The sequence below is a fragment of the Cervus elaphus genome, chromosome X (assembly GCF_910594005.1).
Source record: "Cervus elaphus chromosome X, mCerEla1.1, whole genome shotgun sequence".
Classification (NCBI taxonomy): domain Eukaryota; kingdom Metazoa; phylum Chordata; class Mammalia; order Artiodactyla; family Cervidae; genus Cervus; species Cervus elaphus.
This window is the reverse complement of record NC_057848.1, coordinates 119226251-119253690: the sequence shown is the minus strand read 5'-3', so window position 1 is coordinate 119253690 and position 27440 is coordinate 119226251. Positions and strand designations below refer to the sequence as shown.

The following is a 27440-nucleotide window of genomic DNA, read 5'->3' as shown; positions in this document are numbered from 1 at the left end:
TTTAATATGCTGTTGAGGTTGATCACAGCTTTTCTTCCAAGGAGCAAGCATCTTTTAATTTCATGGCTGCAGTCACCATCTACAGTGATTTTGGAGCCCAGAAAAATAAAGTCTGTCACTGTTTCCAGTGTTTCCCCATTTGCCATAAAGTGATGGGACCAGATGCCATGATCTTAGTTTTCTGAATGTTGAGTTTTAAGCCAACTTTTTCACTCTCTTCTTTTACTTTCATCAAGAGGTTATTTAGTTCTTCTTTGCTTTCTGTCATAAGGATAGTGTCATCTTTGTATCTGAGGTTATTCATATTTCTCCTGGCAATCTTGATTCCAGCTTGTGCTTCATCTAGCCTGGCGTTTCACATGATGTACTCTGCATATAACTTAAATAAGCAGAGTGACAATATACAGCCTTAACTTAATCCTTTCCCAATTTGGAACCAGTCTGTTGTTCCATGTCCAGTTCTAACTGTTGCTTCTTGACCTGCATACAGATTTCTCAGGAGGCAGGTCAGGTGGTCTGGTATTCCCATCTCTTTCAGAATTTTCCACAGTTTGTTGTGATCCACACAGTCAAAGGCTTTGGCATAGTCAATAAAGCAAAAGTAGATGTTTTTCTGGAACTCTCTTACTTTTTCGATGATCCAGCAGATGTAGGCAATTTGATGTTTGGTACCTCTGCCTTTTCTACCTCCAGCTTGAACATCTCGCAGTTCTTGGTTCATGTACTGTTGAAGCCTGGCTTGGAGAATTTTGAGCATTACTTTGCTAGCGTGTGAGATGAGTGCAATTGTGCAGTAGCTTGAACATTCTTTGGCATTGCCTTTCATTGGGATTGGAATGAAAACCGACCTTTTCCAGTCCTGTGACCATTGCTGAGTTTTCCAAATTTGCTGGCATATTGAGTGCAGCACTTTCACAGCATCATCTTTTAAGATTTGAAATAGCTCAACTGGAATTTCATCACCTCCACTAGCTTTGTTCATAGTGATGCTTCCTAAGGCCCACTTGACTTTGCATTCCACAATATCTGGCTCTAGATGAGTGATCATACCACTGTGGTTATCTGGTTCATGAAGATCTTTTTTGTATAGTTCCTCTGTGTATTCTTGCCACCTTAATATCTTCTGTTATGTCCATACCATTTCTGCCCTTTATTGTGCTCCTCTTTGCATGAAATGTTCCCTTGGTATCTCTAATAAAGGTGTAAAATATAAAATCAATCAAAATTGCCTCAACAAAATAGTTAGAATACTTGTAGGGACTTCCCTTGCAAGCCAATGGTTGAGAATCTGCCTGCCAATGCAGGGGACACAGGTTTGATCCCTGGTCTAGCAACTAAGATCCCACAGACTGTGGAGCAATTAAGTCCATGAGCCAGAACTATTGCAGCCCTTTCCCTAGAGCCTGTACTCTGCAACAAGAGAAGCCACTGCAATGAGAAGCCCATGCATCACAATGGAACTAGAAAGTGGCCTTGCTTGCTGCCACTACAGAAAGCTGCACTCAGCAAGAAGACCTAGAACAGCCAAAAATAAGTAACTAAATTAAAAAAAAAATAAAAACACCTGTATAATAGGAACTGGTTTCCCAAACAAATAAAATAAGTATGCTTATTTCATAGCCAAGCTTTACACAGTATATATAGTTCATTCTGGAAAATGAGTCTAAATAATGACTCCCAGATTCTTCTAATCCAGAAGATTATTAGTCAAAATAAGAGGTCATGAAGGCTGCACACTAATACATACTGTAGTAACTAGTATCATTCTCCTTCAGAACATATTACAGAAACAAAAGATGAAATTAAGGCTGGGCTACTTCGGAAGGACTGATGCTGAAGCTGAAATTCCAATAATTTGGCCATCTGATGCAAAGAACTGACTCATTTGAAAAGACACTGATGCTGGGAAAGATGGAAGGCGGGATGAGAAGGGGATGACAGAGGATGAGATGGTTGGATGGCATCACTGACAGGATGGACATGAGTTTGAGTAAGCTCCGGGAGTTGGTGATGGACAAGGGAAGCCTGGCATGCTGCAGTCCATGGTGTCGCAGAGTTGGATATGACTGAGCAACAGAACTGAACTGAACTTGCTAATAAGTTCTTCAATAGTTAAAAACTAATCTTGTTTTTTTTTTTAATTCATTTATGGAGACATAACCATAATTCAAGAAAGTAGAAGAAAAAAGAAGACGTGCGTTTCCCATATGGTTCAGTAATAATCACAACCAGTCTATGATGCCCTTAAAGAGTCTGATGGAATATATGAAGGGAGAAGAAAAGGGGGCCTTATGCAAAGTGTGTAGGAATATAGTGGGGGTTGACAAAGATATTATGTGGCCAGAGAGAGATATCAAGAACCCATTCTTTTACTTTGCAAAACCAACTAAGAGACCCTTAGGTTAGGTTGCTTATATTCATGTAAAATACCAGCCAATCCATCAGCAGACTTTTTTAAAGTGCCCACTAGTGATTTCTAGTTAATGCTCAGTGAACTGGAACACTGCAACTGGAACTGCATAAATTTTTCTGACTTTTGAAATGTAATTAAATTGGTACACACAGGGAATTAGCAAAAGTATCCTGACCCTTTAGAGAACAATGTGTTACCCACTGAATTTGTCTTGAAAGAAAGTAAAAGTGAAAGTCACCCAGTTGTGTCCCACTCTTTGTGACCCCATGGCTATACAGTCCATGGAATTCTCTAGGCCAGAATACTGGAGTGGGTACCTTTCCCTTCTCCAGGGGATCTTCCCAACCCAGGGATCGAACCCAGATCTCCTTCATTGCAGGTGCATCCTTTACCAGCTGAGCCACAAGGGAAGCCCTTTCTGGATAGTAAATTATGTTCTTGTATAACATGCTAGATAGACATATCTCACTCAAACAGATAAATTTAAAGTTTCTTCAGATGGAAATCATTTACAAAATACAAATGGGAGACCACAAATACTAGCAAAAGAAGGACAGAAATAGAGAAGAGCATAGGGAAGAAAGAAAACAGGAGGGGAGTGGGAGGAGGAAGTTCTGTAGGAAGCAGCGTCTTAAAGGGGCTTTATTACCACAGAAGACAAGGAAACTTTCTAATTCAAAAAGAATCACCCCCTCAATGACTCTCCCACCACCACCACCTTTCTTTCCCTCTAACTCCATTTTTACACACACTCTTATACACACTAAATTTTACAAGTTCAAGTGGCTTGAAATATCTATCCATACATTGATATGAAAAATCAAAATTCATATTAGTTTGAAGATAACATAGCAATAAATGTTAAGGGTAAGGGAGAGGGAAGATGAGAAGTAATAAATATTAAGCTAAAAGCTTATCCTCTAAGATCAGGAACATGACAAGGTTCCTCACTCTCAAGACTTCTACTCAACATAGAAATGTGTGTGTGTATGTGTGTGTGTATATATATATATATATAATGAATTATTACTCAGCCATAAAAAGAATGAAATATTGCCATCTGCAGCAACACAGATGGACCTAGAGAATATCACAGTAAGTGAAATAAGTCAGAAAATGACAAATATCATGTGATATTACTTATATGCAGAATCTAAAAAATAATACAGATGAACTTATTTATAAAACAGAAACTCAGACATAGAAAACAAACTTATGGTTAGCAAAGGGGAAAAGGGGGGAGGGATAAATTAGGATTATGGGATTAACAGATACATGCTGCTGCTAAGTCGCTTCAGTTGTGTCCGACTCTGTGAGACCCCATAGATGGCAGCCCACCAGGCTCCGTCGTCTCTGGGATTCTCCAGGCAAGAACACTGGAGTGGGTTGCCATTTCCTTCTCCAACTATATATAAAATAGATAAACAACAAGGACCTACTACATAGCACGGGAAACTATATTCAATATCTTGTAACAACCTATAATGAAAAATAAACTGAAACATATATACATATATATATCACTTTGTTGTATACTTCAAACTATCAAAACAGTATAAATCAAATATGCTTCAATTTTTTTAAAAAAGGAATAACTAAGCTGACTATCAAGAACAGAAAATAAAAGAAATTGAAGACACAAATGGAAAGATATACCATGTTTTTGGACTGTAAGAATTAATATTGATAACTCATTTAAACTATCTAAAGCAATCTACAAACTGAATGCAACTCTATCAAAATTCCAAAATTTTGTGAATACCAGAATTCACAAAAATAGAAAAAATTCCTAAAATTCATATGGAACTACAAAAGACCCTAAATAACAAAAGCAATCTTGAGAAAGAAAAACAAAACTAGAGGCATTGCACTCCCTGATTTCAAATTATATTATGGAGCAATAGTAGTCCAAACAGTACGATGCTGACATAAAAACACAACAGAATAGAACAGAGAAAAAACCAACAGAATAGAATACAGAGCTCAGAAATAAATCCATGCACATCCAGTCAACTAATCTTTGACGGGGTGCCAAGAACATACAACAGGGAATGGATAGCCTCTTTGATAAATGCTGTTGGGAAAACTTAATATTCACATGCAAAAGAATGAAACTGAATCCTTGTCTTATACCACTCACAAAAATAAACTCCAAATGCATTAAGACTTAAATGTAAGTCCTGAAACCATAAAACTCCTAGAAGAAAACATAGGGGAAAAGCTTCATGACATTGGTTTTGGCAACGATTTCATGGAAATGACACCAAAAGGATAGGCAGCAAAAGCAATACTAAACAAGTGGGATTATATCAAACTAAAAAGCTTCTACATGGCAAAGAGAATCAACAACAAAGTTAAAAAGCAATCTACAGAGTAGGAGAAAATATTTGCAAACCATATACCTGATAATGGGTTAATATCTAAAATTTATAAAGAACTCAAACAGCTCAATAGAAAAATAAAAAACAACCTAATTTAAAATGGGCAAAGGACCTGAAATACAAAGGACCAGCAGATTACATGAAAATGTACAACAAGAAATAGCAAATGTTGGCAATGATGTGGAGAAACGGGAACCCTTGGGTACTGTTAGTGGGAATACAAATTGGTGCAGCCATTACAGAAAACATTATGAAGGTTCCTCAGAAAAAGTAAAAACAGAACTACCATATGGTCTCCACTTCTGGGAATATATCTGAAGGAAATATGGTCAATATTTCATAGAGTATCTGCACTCCCATGTTCACTGAAGCATTAACCACAATAGCTAAGATATGGAAACAACCTAAATGCTCATTGACAGATAAATGGATAAACTAAGTGTCATGAGAACATGGATGAACTTGGAGGGCATTATACCAAGTGAAACAAGCCAGACAAAGAAAGACAAATTCTGCCTGGTATCATTTATATGTAGAATCTAAAAATAAAAGTCAAACTCATAGAAACATAGAGTAGAATGGTCACTGACAAAGGATATGGGGTGCAGGAAATGTGATGTTGGTCAAGCGGTTCAAAATTTCAGTTATAAGATAAATCAGTTCTAAGAATCTAATGTATAGCATTGTGACTATAGTTAATAACACTGTATTGCATAGATAAAATTTGCTGAGAGAGTAGATCTTAAGGGTTCTCACCAAAAGTATATCAAATTATCACATTGCACACTTCAAATATGTGCAACTTTACTTGTCAATCATATCTCAATAAAACTGTGGGAAAAAATTAAGGATTTTTTCTTAGCACAGAAGACAAAGAACCTTTCTATTCCCAAAGAACCACCTACATCCAACCACCCAACAACAACTACCACCTACTCCCCCTAAATTTCACACACACACACTCATAATCTCTAGATCAAGCAGTAAAGTATCTATCCTTCTATCTACCTTTCCATTGACATAAAAAAGCAAAATTTATATTAGTTTGTAGATAGCACAGCAATGAATATTAAGGGCTAGGAAGGAAGAGGGAAAATGAGAAGTAATAAATATTAAGGCAGTCATATTTGGGGACAGAGGCTCTAAGAAAATTCCTCCTTCATTTTTAGGTTGTTCTTCATTCAGCTCTTAGTTAAAATAAATATTTAATATCACAATATATAATTAATATTACAATATGAAATTGTAAATATATAAATTTTATATTGCATTTTATAAATGTATATATAAAATAATACATATGTAAATTACTATGCAATACATACTGTACAATATTACTACAGATGGCAATGCTTGAACTGTTTGGCTTTCTTGTCCCGGTCACTAATGGTGAAAGTGAAGTCGCTCAGTTGTGTCCGACTCTTTGCGACCCCGTGGATTGTAGCCTACCAGGCTCCTCCAACCATGGGATTCTCCAGGCAAGAATACTAGAGTGGGTTGCCATTTTTTGGGAACAAATGTACAAATCACAGGGCAATGAGAGAAATTAAATTTTGAGCCTAAGAAAGAAATCAGATTCAGAAAGCAAAGATTCATATAAACTTAAAATATGAAAAAAAATCTCCATGAGTAATATAAAACAGGTTCACACTGCTAATTAGAAAGAACATGGTGAGCTCTATCACAGAGGTAAAGAAAACTGTAAAGATTTTGTGGGAAGAAAAACGGAAGAAGAATGGAGGGATGTAAGAGTAGAATGGCACCAAAAAGCAAGCGTAATTTGTGTTGAGCCTCAAAGAATAGACAAGATTTATTCAGGTAGATAGGACTAGGAAGACACTGAAAGATGATGATGAACAAAGCAATGAGTATGTGTAGGAAATTGTGAGTTGCCATATTTGAGGCTTACTGTGTATGGCAGGGATTACGGACATGTGTTCTCAAGACAGCCTTTTTGGATTAACATCCTAGCTCTACTATCTACTAGCTGTGCGTGTGCGTGTGCTAAGTCACTCAGTGTGTCCAACTCTTTGCGACCCTATGGACTGTAGCCCGCCAGGCTCCTCTGTCCATGGGATTCTCCAGGTATGAATATTGGAGTGGGTTGCCACGCCCTTCTCCAGGGGATCTTCTGGACCCAGGGATGGAACCCACGTCTCTTACGTCTCTTGCATTGGCAGTTGGGTTCTTTGCCACTAGTACCACCTGTGAGGTCCTACCTGTGAGACTCTGGGTAAATCATTCAGAATTCTATATGCCTCATTTTCCTCCTCTGCAAAATGGGGGAGAACAATAAGAATTTATATGGTTGCTATATGGATTAAATAAGATAAAACATGTAAAATGACTGAGAACAGTGTCTAGCATCCAGTAAGTGTGCAATAAATATTAGCCTTTTTTTTATTTGGAAGAAATACAAAGGAAGTATAGAGGATGTAAGGCTAGGAGAGAAGGTAGAAACTATATTATGGAGAACTTGGGTTGCCAAATTTGAAGGGTTGGTACTTAAAACAAAACTGAAGTTTTTGAATAATAGAGTGCCATAAAGGCCAACTAACTGTTGTCAATTTGTGGTAGGAGAATTTTACAACTGTAGCTACCCAACAATGCAAAGGGCTGGCTCATGAGAAAGTTTTTACTATTAACAGAAGGGTTCAGGCACAGCCTGGTCAGCCAAATTCAAGGGCGTCATAAATGGTAGTAAGGCAGTGGGTGAGTGTTGGCCAACTTGAAATGCCTCTTTCAACTGTAAGTTGATTTCACATAAAGACTCTAGGAACAATATGGAGGAAAGATTTATGCAAGGCTAGGAGAATGGAACCAGAGCAACTATTTAAGTGAGAGGGCAGTACAGGAGTGTCAATGATAGTTTGCTCGTCTAGAATGTCAGAGTTGGAAAGAACTGCAGAGATCAACCTGCCAGTTCAGCTTATTCTCTGTACAGATAGGGAAATTAAAATTCTCAGATAGAGGAAGTGACTTAGAGGGTAAAATTTAAATGGGTGAGCCTAGAGGTGGGAAAGCTAGCCAGGAATCCAGAAGTCCAGAAATAAATAAGGGCTTGGAAGAGGGTGGGAGTCACAGGAATTGAAAGGAAGGGAGTAGATAAGAGGGCTATTTTGAAGGAAGAAGGACTGACAGTATGTGGTGATGGATTGGATATGGGGGATGAATAAGCAGTGACTCCAAGATTTCAATGCTAGCTGAGTAGGAGGCAGGAGGCCAAGGACAGAGCCTGTTTGGCAAGGGGAAGATAACAAGTTCCGCTTTAGATATATTGGGGTTTGTGATTTAAAAAGAGAAAGATTGTTCAAGTAGACATTGTCTATCAGACAGTTAAAGAGTTTTCTGTTTATCACTCACCTTGTCCCAGAGTGAGAGGCACCACAGACATTAGGAAGAATAGTCACTCTAAAATCCAAAATTTGAATACCAGCTCTGCTACTTACTGGTCCAGTGGATCATGGAAATTCTCTAAACTGCAATTTCTGTCTCAGAATAGGGATGGTGGCTTCCCTGGTAGCTCAGCTACTAAAGAATCCGCCTGCAATGCAGGATGCCCCGGTTCAATTCTTGGGTAGGGAAGATCCCCAGAAGGGATAGGCTATCCACTCCAGTATTCTTGGGCTTTCCTGGTGGCTCAGACAGTAAAGAAACCACTGCAAGGTGGGAAACCTGGGTTTGATCCTTGGGTCAGGAAGATCCTCTGGAGGAGGGCATGGCAATCCACTCCGGTATTCTTGCCTAGAGATTCTTCATGGACAGAGGAGCCTGGGGCGGGGGCGGGTAGCTACACTCCATGGGGTTGCAAAGAGTTGGACACGACTGAGCGACTAAGCACAGCACAGAATAGGGACACTATTAAGTATATCTCATACACCGTATTATTTAATCCTGAGAGTGTAATCCACATATTTAAAAACTTCCTAGGAAAGCTTGGGAATGACTGGTTTATATGACCCTCCACTTCTCCAATGATATGGTACACAGGACATAGGCAGAGGAATAGTTAATATTGGTATTAGGGAACATGAGGCACAAAAAGAGGATTAGAAACAAAATTCCAAACTATAGTGGGATAAGCATAGAATTTGTGGTCAGGCCAAGTTGGGTTCAAACCACAGCTCTACCACTTTCTGGCCGTGTTACTTTGAGAATGTTGTTTGGCCTCTCTGAGCCTCTTTTTTTTCATATGTAAAACAGGAGTTCTATCAGTTAATTTAGAGAAGTGATGAGAAGATTAGAGATTGTGCACATAAAATTCCCAGAACGTAATTGGCATTTAATCATGGTAGCTTTGATCATCCCTAGCCCAGAGTTAAGGCTCCCAAGCACATGAAAACAGAAAGCCAATTTCCTACTGTGTACTTCTATTCCCTTGCTCCTTCGAACCAGCCCTCAAAAAATAAAAGCACACCAGCTATCCCTTTGATTTTTCAAGCACCTATGAGGTCACCCAAAGCATTCCCGCCTGCCCTTTGAACTTTTCATTCATTCTCAAATGATTTACTGGCTGCCTGGCCTCCAAATGACCATGCTAGCAGTCATGTCCTTCCTCTCTGAGGCTCTGTCCTTTTGATAACTACAGTGCCCCTGATGGGGTTACCATTCCCACACTCTAGGAGCACGCTCCCAAGACAAAACTGTCAACTTTGGAAGAACCTTAACGGGAACAGCAGTGAGGAGCATGCTAACATTGTTTCTCCCACCAATGCCTGCAAAGACTGAATTACCTCCTCTAAACTTTCTCAGATTCTTGTACTCCTTGCAAACTTACTATATGATCCTGATAGGGACAAACATTTCCCTGGGGGGTCCCTTTGGAGGCCTGTTCCTAAACTTTGCTCCAGAGACCAAACTCTCCAGCTATAGTCTGGGCAGGACCAAATTAAGAGAAGCCCCCACAGTGTACCTTAAACTGTCACAGTAGTGCCAGTGTGAGCTTCAATGTGTTTCCTTTAGTGCCTTAACATAACCTAATTGACTTCCACAGAAACAGCTGCCAATTAGATGAGACCCCATTTGGAAGGAGGATGGAGAAGGTTCCTTTGGCTCTTTTCAGCATTCTCAGCTTTGAATAAAACAGTGAGAAAAGGCACTGGGTATAAATACCAGACGGTGACTCATACCCAAGGCTAGTCAGACAGAACGCGTTAGGGCTTGCTTAAGCAAAAGTGAAAATACACGCGCACACACAAACACACACAGAGTAGGTTCACATAAAGCCATCTCCTTTCAGTTGAAGCAATGAAACACTTGAGTCAGGCCGAAGACTCACAGTCTACCCTTCCTGAACACATAGCAACAAGAGGGGTGGCTGCTCTTTTAAGAGTCTCGCAGCAACGTTTCCCAACAGCAAGGGAATGCTGTAATCATCAGCCAGCAGGCCGCTCCCACAGGCGAGCCTCAGGAACACAGCTCATGCACACGAGCTGCAGTGGCAAGAAACCCAACCATAGCAAACCCAACTGCAGGCAGGTCTTGGACAAGCAGTTAGATGGCCCTAGCCTCCACTGCTGCCCTCTCCCTTCTCATCCAGGGTTGTGTCTGGGATCCCTCTCCATGTTCACATGTACCACTATTTCCTTCAATTTGTTCCCTCTGTCCTGAGTTCACGTGTGTGTGTGTGATCCAAGGCTCACCCCAGTTACTAGGTGTCACAGAGAGACTGGAAAACTCAGCTAGTATATTCAGCTCTTCAAGTCATTTCCTCTTTCTCATTTGGAATGAGGATAAGAAAGGGGAACATAACCAAAAAAAAAAAAAAAAAAGAAAGAAAGAAAGAAAGGGGAACATAACCAGCTATTCAGTACAAAAGTTTTACTTGACTCTTCCAGCAAATCATTATGGAGAGTCTACCCTGCTCTGTGCTGAAAACAGTAAAGATACAGGGGACATAGCCATTGTCCTCTAGAAGATTTGGGTCTAGCAAACTGGACACAGGGCAGTCAAAGATTTCTACTAGAAAATCAGAGGTCCAGGATTTCAAAAAGGGAGAGACTTTCCCCACCAAAAGCAGACTGAAATGATGTCCTTGAGTAGGGCTTGAAGCCCAAAAGGGAGGGGAGGGGAGCAGGTCTTCTGAGTGGCCAGTAAGTCACTCAAGGAACATCAGGATGGGAAATTTGGAGGCCAGAACTTCCTGGCTGTGCTGGGGGCGGGGGGTGGGGTGGAAAGGAAATCACTCTGTCTGAAAATCTGTGTCCTGGAAGGAGTGCTAGAAAGTAAAACTTGAGCCCAGTGGACAATAGTCCCTACACCAGGCTAAAGTAGTTTGGGCTCTATTTTGGAGGTAATAGGGAAATAGTAAATAATTTTAAGTGGGCGGGGGTGGTCAAAGGGAGGGAAACCATTGAGGAGGCAACTACAATAGTGTAGTTGTTTCAGAAGGAAGCTTCTTCCTGCCTATCCCAGTTCTTGCAAGGTCCTCCTTCAAAGTTGCCCTCTCTGACTGAGCTCACTATTTTAGAGCTCATTACTATGCATCTCTTTTAAGTTGGGTGAGATATCAATGACATTTCTTATTCTGAATGAGATTCCTAATGTTGTACTGAGGTTGGGTCAGGGAATTAAAAAAAAAAAGTAGAAGCTTCATCCCAAACTCCTAGTTTAGAAGAAAGGAACAATGATACATCATTTCCATCTCTGTAATAGCATTGGTTGGCTTGACCCCTCATCTTTTCTAAGATCCCAATAGAGTTGCTGCATGGGGAAAGAGGGAGATGGGAGATAGGGAGAAAGGAAGCAGGGGGGGGGGGAGGGAGGGAGGGAGGGGAGGAAAGAGAGAGGGAGAGAGAGATATGCCAGCACAAGGCAAAACCTGATCGTCAAGTGCTTTTCTGTGGCCTGTTCCAGATCACTGTCACATACAGGCTTAGACTAGAGCTCAGCCCTAAATTAGAGTTCTAACCTAGAAGACGGGATGGGAGGTGGAAGGGCCCCACCTGGGTCTTAGCAGTGGGAATTAACTCTCCCTGATCCTTAATTCTTTTGGCTTTTATTAGTGGCTGGAAGGGGAGAAGGATGAAACCTGAACCCTAATGCAGCTGAGAAGGGCTAAGAGCCAAAGCCTTCTTTAAGCAGATACAGTATGTGCAGGGCCTGGGCAGGTTGCAGAACACTGTGTATTTCTCCAGCCAAAGGCATGGGAAAACATGAAAATTACACATTTAACCCTTTACATCCAGAGAGGGAGAGTATCATCCTCCCACCAGACCTCATACAGCAGAGAGAAATTGGCAAGCTGGCTCTTGTAAAAGCCAGAGCACTTGGGTAGTCACAAAAATACCCCCAGCAGTTAGATATTCAAATCAGTTTCAAATATAAATTACAAGCTATTTTACCTGGCCAGAGAGAAGAGTTAGGTAAAGGAACCCATGTGCCCATGAGATTTGTAGTGTGAAATGAGTTTTGTATACAAGGAGGAAAGAAAGGAGAGTGAAGAGACCAAGTTCCATGGCACAAGCATCTTTACAACATTCCGAATTTCAGTTTTTCATCACACAGAAAAGCAAAAAACAAATTACAGATATAGAAAGCAAAGCTGAGAAGAATGGAGGTAGGCGAGGGACTGGCACACCCACCTGTACACAAAGTTAACCTTTCCTGAGAATTTTCTGTAAGTATACAGGGCATCGGGTTAGATAATCACTCCAAATATGCAAAAGTCTCTTAATAATAAAGTGCTGTTTTCTAGCCAGATTTGCAGCAATGAATTTGTGAAATACATCCCTACCTCCTTTTTATTTTAATGTAAAACTCAGGATGAAAGTACAGTGAAGACACCACTAAAAACAAATCATACTTGCAAGTTTAATAATGTTTTTTCAAAGATCACATTTTAAGAACCCTTGCTACTGCAGAAATATGAACAATGATATTCACAGATTAATAATACTCCACTATGTAGGGAGCATGAAACTACTGACATCAAAAATGCAATTCAGACTTGAAACTCCAGTGGAGTTTGCCTTATTAAGCCCACACATTTTACTTTTCATATACAGAACACAATCCTTAAACAAGTTGGCAAGACAACTGATGTTTTCTAACAGCCTCGAACCTTTTAACATTTCCAGCTTCAAGTCTAAATTTTCACATTTTTAATTTCTTCTCTTTTTTGCTTGTTCGATTGTTGGACTTCCCCATCACCTGAAAACACTCGGTTAGGCAGAAAGAACTGCAGCCAGTAATACCTCAGGTGACTAGGCAGCCTGCAGATTGGAGGAGATAGCAAGACCAAACTATGACCAGAAAAGCCCATTAAATAACAATGCTGGCCTGTTCCAATGTCTGTTGGGGCATGAGATTGTTTGGCAATTCACTCATTTACACAACAATCAGCAGATCAGTAAATCATCTGTGTTAATCATTATGTTCCTGAAACAATAATTTGTTGTTTTAACTGACCGGTGGCCTTAAATAAACAAATCTTTTTTTTTTTTTCCTGAACTGCCTATGGAACACCTTACCTTGATAATCCTAAAGTCTCAGAAGATCCAAAACTGAACTAAACCCAGTTAGCCCTCCCAATCTCCATCACCACCAAGAGCCTTTTAGATTAGAAATATTGGATTTATCTCAACTCCTGCCTGTCCCTCATTTCTTCAGATTCCAATGTTATATATTACCACTACCTCTGGCAACTTGCTAATGTATTAACAACAGTCAGCGTGTTGCCAAGATAACTGATTCCTTTAAAATGCCCCCTCCAGTTGTTCAGTGTAGGTCTTTCCTCGTGGAAACACATATATGGCTGTGGTACTGCGTTGCTGCTGCTGCCACTGCTGCTGCTAAGTCGCTTCAGTCGTGTCTGATTCTGTGCGACCTCATAGATGGCAGCCCACCAGGCTCCACTGCCCCTGAGATTCTCCAGGCAAGAACACTGGAGTGGGTTGCCATTTCCTTCTCCAAGGCATGAAAGTGAAAGTGAAGTCGCTCAGTCGTGTCTGACTCTTCGCGACCCCATGGACTGCAGCCTACCAGGCTCCTCCTTCCATGGGATTTTCCAGACAAGAGTACTGGAGTGGGTTGCCATTGCCTTCTCCGGTACTGTGTTAGGTGCGTTTTTTTTTTTTTTTTTTTTTAACACATTAACAGTAATCTTCCAAAAAAAACACAACAAAATGGGTATGTACTTCCAACCTGAGTCCACCCCACAGTCTGATGTTCTGGGTGCTTCAGAATAACTGACTCAAATGCATTCACCTTTATATCTCATTACTAGATAACAATCAAGGGTATCTCCACTGATCCACTTATCAGCCACACAAGCAGTAAGACAGTGTGCAAGTTACTTAACCTCTCTATGCTTCAATTTCCTCATCTGTACAAACGGGGTTAATAAAGGAGCTAATATGTATTAAGATAGAAAACCAGTGCCTGGCTCAAGATATGTACTATGAAAGTATTAATAGAAAACAAATAAAAGTGACATTTATGGGGCTCTGTGCTGGTTTCACAGGCCATAGGAAAAATAGCTCAGCTCCTAGAACAGGCACTCAATAAATTTAATGCATGAATTAACAAGTGAATAAATGAACAAACCACACATACCCAGATCCTGAGGAGCTCATATTCTTAGTTCACTGTAGGGTGAACCAACTGGCCTGTCATTTGTCTGTGTCCTTAGAACATGCAGCACTTGTACTAACTAAAATGAATGCCTTTCTTCCTCCCCAGCCTACCTAAATCCTATATAGCCCTCAAGACCTAGCTTCAATTCTTCCTTTTTCCACAAAGCTCCCAACCACATCAGCCTACAATGAAATCTCTTCTCACTGAACAAACGTTGATCTTACCTACAGACATAGAGAACAGACTTGAGGTTGCCGGGGTGGGGGGTGGTTGGGGAACAGATGAAGTGAGAAGTTGGGATTAGCAGATGCAAGCTATTATATATAGAATGGATAAACAACAAGCTTCTACTGTATAGCACAGGGAACTATAATCAATATCCTGTGATAAACCATAATGGAAAAGAATATGAAAAGAATGTATATATACATACAACTGAATCACTTTGCTGTATAGTAGAAATTAACACATCGTAAATCAACTATACTTCAATAAAGTTTTTGAAAATGTTGCTCTTAGAACCTAGCCCATGGTTTCAGCACTTAAAGTAAGGTTTTTGTTCCCTAGGCTTGCGGTAATGTCTCTCTTCAACAAAACAGTCATTTCCATGGAACAGGTCTTCCATGGTGACTATCTCTTATATTCTCTAGCACTTTACAAAGTACTCAACAAATACGTGTTGACTGGTGGACTGATTGATTGATTGGAGGCTTAACTGAGAGCTCTTAGGTAGGAGCCAAACAAGGCTTAGCATCACCTTTCAAATTGCTGTCTCTTGAAACATTAGCCAGGAATCATGTCTGGTCTTCCAATGTCTGCCAGCAGCAAACATCACATTAAAGATGTCCTGCCATTTCATACAACTTCCAAAGATTTGGTAACTTCATACACTTCATTGTTTAAGTTCAGAATTCCCTTAAGAAAATTTCTGTTTAATAAGGGACATCTGTGGAATGCTTTTCCTTTCTTCTTAAATTGCATACACATCTAGTATTTATATGAGATAAAGGATAAACTCAATCTCCCTCCCTACTGGAAAAAAGTGTGAACTTTATTATTTTATTTTGCAGGTGAGGAAATGGAGACACAGAAAGGAAAATGACATGCCCAGTGATGCACAAATATTGAATGGCAAATCTAAGACTGAACTTCGGGTCTTCTAAATCCAAGCTTATACTTCTTACTCTGATTTGAGATTTAGAACAAAATAAAACAATACCTTTCCTTTGATCCTGACCCCTGAGGGGCATGTATCGGTAACATTACCAGTTTTTGCAGCAGATTACATTTCTTTCGTTTTTTTTCTCTTTCCCTATCTCTTTCCCCAGCTTCCTCCATCATACTCTTACCTAGTTCTTCTCTCTCACTTATGTAAACAGCGTGGGATGTGAAGTCAGACAGGAGTCAATTTGAAGGTCAGTTTTTCCATGTGGAGTCTATCCCTTAATTTCTCCTGAGCCTCAGTCCCCTCATCTGCACAATGGGGAGATCAATATCTACCTCAAAGAGTTACTGTAAAATTAGATAAGAATATATTTAAAACTCCTAAAAGGAGCAGTATTTACCACACAGCAGGTTCACTATGCCTCCTATCCTACCATATCTAGGCCTGGATTGCCCGTTTTGTTTCAAGAGGTTGCTGAGATCCAACCAAATAGCATTGCCTCCATCCAGTTAGACACAAGCACACAAGTAGTGTATCCAAATCCTTGCCTGATCCACTTTCTGCCTGTTGCCTTGCTACTCCCTGATCACAATTTCTAATTAACACAGAGCTCCAACCTCTCAGTCAAGCCCTTCAAAGAACATGAGAGTCAAGACCTGATACTCACCTCTGAGGCTCCAAAATGTCATCACTCACCCTCTCAGTCAGATAAGATGCCATCAAAAACAGCCTACCTACAGAAGTTTGTAGAGGAGCTTTCACTTACATTAAACACACACACATACACACACAAATGGAAAGCAACAAGGCAGCCCAACAAAGATAAGGCTTTAGCTTGTCATCCTCTCATAAGTAAAGATGGGGCAGAAGCCACGAGACTCTAACACCTTTCCAGAATAACTAGTTGAACCAGCTTTCCTCCCAGCTTTACCTCATCTCACCCCCAACCTCCTCCCCACAAAGAAAAATCAATTTCTGATGGACCATGAAAGGCAGTATAGGAGAACCATTCAAAACTTCCCTGCCAGGGGTTCAGGAAGAGAGAAGACCATACAGTTGGGAATCTGCTGAGTGGCATTAGAGTGGAGGACAGAAGACACCACAAAGAGTCTGTCCATCACTGGGCTTAACCGTTGATCCTGTCAAATTAGTCCCACCTCCTGCATTCCTCACAGATGTAACATTAAAAGACTTGAGTGAAAGTTAACAGACCATGAGGCATGTCGTCCCTGAGAACATACCAGGAAACAGCCATTTGTGGAAAGATAGGAAGTAGGAGCGTAGAGGAAAGCAAAGCCCTGGATGAACTGCCTAATGTCAGTCAGCCTTTACACCTCCACAGCCTAAACTCTGAGAGAAGATCCTGGAGCTCATAGCATCCCTTCAATAAGGCAGAAGCTTGCCCCACAGAGAGGCTGAGAAGAAACAGGAGCGTACAAAGAGGTGAAGTAACATGCCAAAATTACTCAGCGAGTTGATAAGAGAGTATCAGGAATGCAACAGAGGTCCGGTCCTCCACTGAAACAGGATAGAGAGACACAGTGTGAGAAAAGCTCCCCCTGACCCAGCTACCAATTTGCTGAGTGTCGTCAAACTTTATCAGCCTTAACTCTGAACTTCTCTCCCCTCCCCCCACACACACCAGATGCATGGCTGAGCCAAGAGGGACAGAGCTGGTACAGCATACAAGAAGGGCCCACTGTGACCAAAAAAGAAAAAAAAAAACAAGCTGGGTTTTGGACAGTGGGCAGGGAAGCCAATGAATGAACAAAGAAGTAGTGGCACTTGAGTGAGACAGTCCCAAATGTAGGCCTCAAGCAACTCGGTGCTGGAGGGTGGAGACTGCAAACCAAAGGACGGACATGAAAGAAGGGTAGCCTAGATGCATGGAAAATGTGTCTCTGTTGCTACCAAGCAGTGTTCGGTCTATGGCATGGCACAGTCATGGACTTTCACTGAAAGAGGAGGGAGTAGAGATGAAGTCAAAGTGGGGCTTGCGGGGGTGGGGGCAGTTAGTCTCTGAGAAACCAAGTCATCTTGATCTTTGCAATTTTGGTGCCCAGCCAGGATGGCTATGTGCCCAAGCAAACATGCCAGTGTGATGTGAGGAAGAACAAATCATCCCTTGGAAAACTAATGCCTAAGACAATCTTTCCATTTGGCTTATTTATACTAGATGGGGTGAAGGGGTGTGAAGAGACAAACATCTATCCCATTCCCAGGTCTTAGAGCACAATTTTAGCAGGGAAATATAATACCTCAACTTTTTCATTAATGACTTAATTGAAGTCTGTCTAAAGCAGGTATTTCAGGGAAGCATCAAGAAACAAAATATTGCCCCCACAGAAACAGTGAAAGTGATCTAGATACCCACATAACTAATAAAAAGGGTCACTTGCTGATTACAAGATAACTCCGGTAAACCTGAAGTTCAGTTTCAGAGAGACTTAACAATGCAAACACTGTATGTACACACAAATTCTGGCCCCAGCACCAACGCTATGAGCACCTGGGCAGTGAGAGTAGTAGAATCCCCAAACCCACTTAGATCTGTGTAACAGAAATACCTACAGCACTTGTTATCCCTGACTTCCAGATTGTTTTCCAAAATTACCTTTGTAAATAAGCAAGCTTATTTGAAACTCTGAATGCAGTTCCCTGTAGACAGACTAGAATTGTAAATAAGCAAGCTTATTTGGAGCTTTGAATGCAGTTCCCTGTAGATAGGATATTATAAAAATGGTGGTTAGGTTCTGTGATTTTATCAGGGATATATTATGGACCAAAGAGCCCTATCCAGAACTGTTCTGAACATGGCAACTATCAAGAACTGTGTTAGAGGGACATGTTTCCTAGACTTTAACTCTCTTTTCCAAGCCTCTCATCCTTCAGTGATAATGAGTATTAAGCCCCATTTCAATACAATCCCCCATCAGGAGTTTAGTACCAAGAAAAGACATTTGCTCAATTCAGGTGACAATCTGGTAGATGTGAGGACATGGAGAGGGGGCGGCAATGAGACTGTGGATGCAAGACCTCCAGCAGGAGTGACTCCCGTGGGTATTCCAGGTACAGACAGAAGACCTCAGAACAGAGAAATAGCAGCAACAATAGGAGATTTGCAACCAGTGCCAATGACAATGTGCACAGAAATAAAAACCTAACAGGGTTTGAGACTGCTGTGTCTAAATTCCTACCCAGGGTTTCTGTAAGTTGGAGGCTTCTTGTATGTCATGTATTGTCAGCATCTTCAATCTCAAACACACCTATGTGTTCCACAAGGGGAAAATTAAGCTCAGAGAGGTTATACCTACAAATTCAAAGCCAGCAACTGGTTAAAGATCAAACAATCTGATGTTCTGGAGGTCTGATTTTTGAGCAAATACCACTTCCTTCTTCTATTATACAAATTCCTTGGCTATAACTCTTTGTAGAAACATATGCTCCTGGAAGTCAGGGCTTATGCCTTCTCTATCATCTCCCTTAGAACACTTTTCCCAAGGCTGACGTGGGCTAGGGAGAGGGCTAGAGACAATTCTAAATACATAGTGAGAGATGTGCCCCTCCCAAATCTCTTATGTAGTTGTCCGTATGCAGGTGCCTATGTAGAGGCCTTGGACAGGTTTGGCTTAGCAGCAGCATAGATACTTCCACTGAAACACTTTGCTTGATACAGAGTCTTCATATGGCATGGATGCCAGAAAGAACCAAAGTAGTCTTCAGTTGTTTTAAAGAATGGTCTGATTCAACTTCGGTCAGATGCTTCTCACTTACTGCATTCAGCTATGGGCTCTCTTAACTCAAGAGGAACATGGCCAGGCTGGAGGTTATCCAGAGTGGGAGCAGGAGGCTGGATCTCAGATCCCACAGAGAACAGCTAAAAGAGCTAAGGCTCTTTAGCCTAAAAAACTGAGACAAAGGGACACAGTCTTTGTCTTCAGACCTACCAAAGGTTGTGCTAAGTCAGAGAACTTGCTCTTTGTGGTCCCAGAAGGCAAAACTAGAACCCACAGAGAGTAGGCAGATGGAGAATGATTGCAGCCCAACACGAGAAAAAGCTGTCTACAGTCAAAACTTTAACACTGAACAGGACTGGCTAAGAAGGAAATGCGCTCCCCCACGACCAGAGGAGAACAAGCTCAGGGATACTGCATAGGAGGCTCATGGATCAATTAAGACCAGGTGACTTCCACAAAATCCTCCTCACTTTGAGAATCTGTGATTCCAGCCACCTCAAAGAACAGTATTCAGTTAGTAGGCCTGAGTTTAGTCTGCCCTTTGGTGGGGGTGCGGGAGGGTGTGTGGCTAGTGAGGGCAGCCCTTGACTTAATCTCTGCTGTTCTTCATTAACTTTTCTCAGACAGGTCAGCATCTTTTTGCCCTCTGGTTCTGAAGGAGCCTAACTATAAACACTGCGATGTTCCCTCTAGATAATCATTCCACAAACACCAACCTCAAATCTGAGTTTCTTTTTTTCTGTTAAAAACAAGTCCTGGGAGGAGATGGGAGAGAGCAAGAGGCAAAATCATTTGAATTTTGTTTAAAGGACAATGTTCAACTGTCTTCCAGCTGCAACTGAATTTTCTCTGTCTGAGGTTTTAGAGAAAGAAAAGCCTCTAACAGGCTTGGCCTTTTTTTTTTTACTTCAGGGAGCACACGTGTGGATCACAATAGGTTACTAGTTGTATTATGACAGCCCAGCAGGCCCCAAAGCAGTGTGTAGCCAAAGCTTAGCCAAGGGTTAGCAGACATATTACCCACTTTCTTTGCTTTACTACTTCTCACCAACCTGATTTGTTTTCCTTTGGATGGATTCCTACCCCATGTACCCAAAAGCCTACTTTCTGAGAGAGAAGAACAGTTGGGGAGCTGAGGCAGTAGACATCTTTGTTGATTCTAGAAGCAGAGATGAGGAAGGGATTCATCTAAGTAACCAGGGTGTACTAAGCTCCCAAAGAAGTAGACCTCATGAAGGTCCATTTGTGAATGCCAAGCCCTGGCCTGGGGGTGGTCCCGGCCTGCAACATAACTAAGACAGTTTCACAGAACTAGCACATCTCACATAACACTACCTGTGTACCCAACAAGAACTCAAAGTCACAGCCAAATCTACTGCCAGGCCTCAATCTGACTTGATCCACATCCTCTTGAAATCTCAGCTGCCACTTTGTGTGCTTCAGTGGGGATGAAGGAGAGACTAAAAACTTAAAGAGCATGCCCTGCCCTCTTCCTAGGCTAAGGATGCCACACAGTATTAAGGTTTGCCCAACTTATTCTCACATCATCTGTGCTAATAAAGATGGTGCAGGTAGGGCTAACCCCGTGTGGCATAGAAATCTTGGGTCCAAAGAGGATAAAATAATACAGCAACATCAGTACACACTAAGCGGAGGAGGTGAAACTTCTTTCTCCTCCAGGCTATTGCCCCACCCGACCTTACTTTGTTTCAGAGCAGTAAGTAACTAGTGGCCACTTCCATTACTGTGCCAGAGAGAGACTGTCACAAAAATGGACCAAGAAAATGGCAAATACATAGGATGAGTCTGTTTCTGCCATGTCTTGTCCTCCTCCCCAATTCTCCTCCTTCTCCTTTTCCTACATCCCCACACTGGTCTCCACCCTCAGCCAACCTCAGGGCACATTTCCAAGAACTCAAAATGAGTATAGGAATCTTACAATACAGCTTAGCAACTCTCTCTTTCACATACACATACCAGAGGAGGATACAGTTTGAATCTCTGAGACCTCTGAGAGGCCCTATTTGATGCATAATCACTGGCACCAGAACCTTGAAAAGGTCACCCATCCCCCAAAGTGGATCTTTTCCAGCGCAGGGAGCCTAATGGATGGATGACTGTCTACACTGTAGAGGGGATAGAGGGAGAGCCCTAGGTAGCAAACAGCCCAAAAAGTCAAATCTGATTAGAAGAGAATCTCCACTTCTTTCAGACAGGCTCCCTGGGTCAGTAAGGTATTAAGAGTATAAGATGCTAACCAAAGGCATGGGCCCAATTCTCTAGTGGGTCATGTTTCTTTGGAAACACCACAATGTATGAGGAAATCACACACCATTCCTTAATGCAGAGGATAATCAACAATAATAGTTGTTTGGGGGAGGGGTTGCTGTTTGTCTTTTTTTAAACATTTCTTCTTTGTCACTTAACTATTAAAAGAAGTGAAGAGAAGTTAAGACTATACCAGTCTCCACAACTTTGACAGTTGAATTCCCTCCTTCAGAGATATCACTGGAGCATATAGAAATTGATGACTTCTTCAACTTAATCATTTCCTAATACAAATGTTCCCCCATAGCAATTATGAAATACACTTTCACACTCTATGCATTCTTTTCCCACTAATCACATTTCCTCAAACTCCTCCACTCCCAAGATGTCTCCACCTGTTCCACAAGCTATCTCCAAGAACATATGCCACACCAGATCCAAATTTCTTTTGGGTTTTTTCCCATGACACCAAAGGAGGTTCTCCAATATTTCTCACCATGGTTCTGGTACCTTACCTCTGTATCTGCCTGACCTGAGATCATCATAAATGGTTTGGAGTGACCAAAACAGTCCTCTCCTACTTCCTGAGCCTAGACTCCACCAGGGAGTGTCTGCAACCCAGTCCTCACCTACTGTGGAACCACAGGCTGGCATGCAAAGGGTCAATGAGGTGGGAGGCTGCCAAGACTGCATACACCCCTCAGTGGTACTGCCCCATGTCTCTTCACAAACTGCAGTACCACCAGAAAAATCAAGAAACTCTTCAAGTAGAGGGTGTGGAGAAAAGGGAACCCTTGTATCCTGTTGGTGAGAATGTAAATCAGTGTAGCCACTATGGAAAACAGCATAGAGGATCCTTTAAAAACTAAAAATAGAACTACCATATAACCCAGCAATTTCAATCCTGGGTATATAGCTGGAGAAAACAAAATTTAATTCGAAAAGATAAACGCACACCAGCGTTCACAGCACCACTATTTACAATAGCCAAGATATGGAAGCAACCCAAGTTTCCATCAACAGGTAAATTGATGGGGGTGTGTGTGTGTAATACTATTCAGCCATAAAAAAGAATGATATATTGCCATTTGCAGCTACATGTATGGACCTAGAGAGTATTATGCTTAGTGGAATAGTCAAAAAGAAATACTATATATCACATATATGTGGAATCTAAAAAATAATACAAATGAATCTATATACAAAATAGAAACAAACTGACAGACATAGAAAACAAACTTATGGTTACCAAAGTGGATAGGGAGGTGGGGACAAATTAGGAGTATGAGATTAACAAATACAAACTACTATACATAAAATAGATAAGCTACAAGGATGTACTATATAGCACAGGGAATTATGTTCATTATCTTGTAATAGTCTATGATGAAATATAACCTAAAAAAAAAAAAGAATCATTATGCTGTATACCTGAAACTAACACAAATTGTAAATCAACTATACTATACTATTGCAGAGTGCTCAGTCGTGTCTGACTCTCTGAGACCCCATGGACTGCAGTCTGCAGGCTCCCCTGACCATGGGATTTCCCAAACAAGAATACTGGAGTGGGTTGCCATTTCTTACTCCAGGAGATCTTCCTGACCCAAGGATCAAACCCACGTCTGTTGTATCTCCTGCATTGCAGGAGGATTCTTTTCCACTAGCACCACCCGTGAAGCCCCAGATCAACTGTACTTCAATAAAAATAATAATTTTTAACAAAGAAACTCTCCAAGTAGTAGAAAATATGATTGATTTGGAGCCTACCACTGACTCACCATATGACATATCTATGCATGCCAGTCAATGCATCACAGCCTCAGTTTTTCCATCAGTTTCTCCACAACCTTCCTTGACTGCCTCACCTGGTGGCTGTAGAAGGCTAATGAAAAAAAAGAGATGTGGAAATACACTATAAAACAGTAACACTGCATGCAAATAGAACAAAGTGTCATCTTCCTCAGTCAGAAACCCTTCTAGGAAGAAAAGGGTCAAAGCTAGCACAGCAGAAAAGACTGGCTACTAGACTGTCACAGTCTTATTTAAAGACTTGAACCTCACAGTAGACATGGAGACATCTAAACCCAGGGAGGGCAAGTGATGTACCCAGGATCCTGGGGCTAGTGAGTGGTAGAGCAAGGATTAGAACCCAAGTTTTCAATCTGCCAATACAATTCTCTTTCTATACCCTTCCATCTCATCCCCACCAACGTGTGCAGACTGAGGCTATTTCCAAGAAGAAAGCTGTATCATTCTGAAGCATAAAGGGAGAAAAATTAAAAGGGGATTAATGAACTATGCCACATACTATCTAGGCAACAACAACAAAAAAATACAGGTAACCACTGCACTTTACAAAACTGCATGGCCCCTTTAAATATAGGGGCTAACCAGGTTATATGGGCTTCCCTGGTGGCTCACATGGTAAATAATTCGCCCGTAATGAGATCCCTGGATTGGGAAGATCCCCTGGAGAAGAAAATGGCAAACCACTCCAGTATTCTTGCCTGGAAAATCCCATGGACAGAGGAGCCTGGCGGGCTACAGTCCATAGAGTCGCAGAGAATCAGACACAACTGAGTGACTAACACACAACCAGGTTATATGGGCTTCCCAGGTGGCTCAGTGAAAAGAATCCACCTGCCAATGCAGGAGACATGGGTTTGATCCCTAGGTCAGGAAGATCCCCTGGAGAAGGAAATGGCAACCCACTCCAGTATTCTTGCCTGGGAAATCTCATGGACAGAGGAGCCTGGGGGGCTACAGTCCACGGGGGTGCAAGAGTCAGACACCACTTAGCCACTAAACAACAACAACAAACCAGGTTATATATATATAGGCTGGCTTTTCCTGTAAGGAGTCAAGCTATTTGGAATATATGGGAGAAATGATTTTACCCCCTGCAATAACCAAATATGTGTAATAATGAGCCTTCATATATAACAGGGGTCAAGTGTACCTTCAGCAGAAAGGGAATCATTAAAAGGCACCCTGCCTCTCAACACACGAGTCACTTCCTCAACAGCTTGGCCAAGGAAAGCCTCATCTACCCTCAAATAATCCCCCAGCTAGACCACAAATTGTTGGCTGCCCTGTGCTTAGTAACACCCCCTGCCATGTTTGTGCTGGCTCACAAAACAACCCAGGGCCACAGCAGCAACCACTCTCTGGGGTGCCTCTCAGGATGGGTGAGCCCTGGGCAGAGGTAGAGAATGACCCCTCCAAGGCAGGTTGTCTGGGCAGACTGGGAAGTCTGCATGTGGTGTCAGGATAAAAAGAAAGGGAGGAACTGCCAGACCATGGAGGGCTGCATAAACTGTTCTGACCTTGGTGGAATGGAGGGAGAGGAGGAGTTTGATTAGAAGAAAGTCCTGAAGGCCAGGATTCCCCTCCTCAAAGGGGTTGTTTGAGACTATTCAAATTAAAAAAAAAAATAAGGCTTATTACTCTCTCCAGAGAATACTGGAGTGGGGGGGGGGGGGTGGCATGACAGTAGGTGACAAAGTCATCTTTGGCTGGTTAGAAATAAATGACTAGTATTAGAAAAAAGGGTGCTGGGTGAAGATCTGGGCTGGTTATTGGTGTTTGGAGAAGCGAAAGATTCCAGTTTTCCCTGACAGCCCCTCAAAGTTTTGCCTCAGCATACCTCAGGCAGCTCAAGGTGATAGGCACAACCCGTGACAACTCCCCAGGATTGCTAACAGTGTGGCCCCAAGGCCTGAAGAACCCCCTACACTAACAAGTCAACCAACAATTTGGGGCCTGGCAAAAGGGCACAGCTTTCTGCAGGGGTGTGGCGGGGGGCATTCGCCTCCCCCTCCTAAGATGTGACCTACGTTAAGAAGCCAAAACAATAAAGTGACATTTGTTACCCGCAGAGAAACCACATCTTTCTTTCTCCAGCACAAATCCACGTTTTCCACCTCAACTGCAATTTGAGCGGGTTGGAAGGGGAAGGGCTTTTCAGAGAAACAAAAACAGTCTTAAAACAAAACAAAAAAAAATCAGAATAAAGTTCGTGAAGTTCACTCCCTTGGCCATCTGGTGCCTCAAGGTGAGTCGTCCTGCAAATCTCTCCTCCCAGTTACAGCCCCGGCGGCCCCCACCCCCTACCCTCACCCCTACTCGGGGATGCCTTGCTCAGGGGGGTTCTGGAAGGCTCGGGAGAGCACCTCTCCCCTGTCCTCAGCTGCAACTTGGCTTCCAGCAGACCACAGCCTCCTAAAACAAACAAACTCTGGCGGCAGCGGCGGCAGCTCCAGCACAGCTGCGCTCCATGGCGCAAAAGTTTCCTCCACGCTCCTCAACGTGCAGGAAATCTCGCCGGCGCTGGGGCAGGACTCCGGTGGGAGGGAAAGGCCGAGCCCAAGCCGCAACGCCCCGCCGGCTGAATGGATGTGCGCGCGTCCGGCCGTGGGAAGTGAGGCTGACGAAAGCCACCGACGCCTCATCTCCGTTCCCACACCGGACCCTCGCCCAGTAATCTGCCCAGGCGGGATGGCCCGGCGGTCGACACCGCAAAGAAAGCTGCCAAGCCGCCTTGCCTGTCCCTTCAGCCCCTCGCTGTGCCACAAGGGCGCGGGAACTTCCAAGGAGCAACTCCCAACAACTACCACTTCCTCCAGCTCCAACGGAGGGGAGCAAGCCGCCAGACGTTGGGGAGCAGAAGCGGCCCTCTCGGGGGTGTCTGCGCGCGGGGCTCTAGCCCCGGACCGGCCGCGCTCTCATCCCGCGTTCCCGCCACCCCGAAGGAGTGTCGGCGCCGGGGCTGATGGCCAGACCCCCAGTGCAGCTAATGCTCCACGGTGGGGGGAGCGGGCTTTCATCCCCAACTCCGGCCAAGTTTCCAAGCTGGTCTGAGGGCCGCGTCCCGCGGCAGCCCGAACACCCGCTCGCCCATTCAAAGTTGGGCACTGCTCGGACGGAGCAGCCAGTTCTTACCTTAGACACCGTGAGCGGTTCGCAATGCTCCAGACCCCCCTTAAGGGTGAAGCCCCAGGGCGCCCCCCCTTGCAGCTGCACAGGGACGTATTGGAAGGACCCAGGCCGGTTCTCCATCCTCCGCTCGGCTCAGGCGCGGCGGGACTCCTTTTCTGCAGGGGCTACGTTGCCTCCGCCCCCAGCGGCTCCGCCACCATCGCCCTCCAGCGCTACGCCACCCCTCACCGCCCTGCTCCGCCTACTCTCCTGGCTGGAGACGCTCGGGCAGAGAGCGAGCGCAAGGAGGAAATGACACGGAGCTGGAGAGAGGGGGGAAGAGGAGGGGGGGGGAAGGAGAAGGAGGAAAAAAGAAAAGAAAAGGAGAGGCGGAGGGATAGTGCGTAATGGACAAGAAAACGGAGCAATGGGAAGTGTCAGTCAGTGGGACCTCGCCTATAAGAACGCTGGGGAGTGGGAGTGAGGCGAGGCTTCACATCAATTGTTACATTGTTTCATTCAAGCAGCTTCCCCCCCCCTGCGCCCCCCCCCCGCCGGCTTTGGTCCTCCTCCTTACTGTCGAGTTCCCCGCCCCTCCAGCCAGCCAAGGCCAGGGGAGGTGAAAGTCGTTAGTGTGGATGGCCCGCGTGGCTGAGTGGGCTGAAATGCTGGTTTCCCGATTAGCGCGTTCATATTTCTCTGACTGCCTTTTTCTTCTGAAGGCCCCGAGAACCGGGTCCTGGGAGGGTTACAAAGCTGCTAATTTGTGGATCTTGCCTAGAGGGATGGAAAGTCAAGCAAGCACGCCAGGGAACACAGTGGGGCTGTGTGAGTAGGCTGCTCTGTGTGTGCGAGCTAGGTGTGTGGGGTCATTATGAAACATTGCCCTGGAGCATAGTTTAAATAAAGAAGCACTTTGAGGATGCCCCCTGCCCAGGCTCAGCCGCACCCTGGCTCAGCGCTGGCGTTTATGGTTTATG

At 43.1% G+C, this 27440-nt stretch overlaps 1 protein-coding gene across 4 annotated transcripts in view; it reads right to left on the bottom strand.

Annotated features, from left to right (window-relative positions):
• Window positions 1–26719, bottom strand: part of SHROOM4 (shroom family member 4) — a 237390-nt gene extending 210671 nt beyond the window's left edge. Inside the window, exon 1 of one of the 4 annotated variants that reach the window (XM_043895371.1) lies at window positions 26485–26719. In XM_043895371.1, coding sequence (XP_043751306.1) covers window positions 26485–26601 — 117 coding nt within the window. In that variant the 5' untranslated portion in view covers window positions 26602–26719. The remainder of the gene's footprint in view (window positions 1–26484) is intronic. The other 3 variants (XM_043895365.1, XM_043895366.1, XM_043895367.1) reach the window with 3 other exon arrangements.
• Between the last annotated feature and the right edge of the window lie 721 nt (window positions 26720–27440).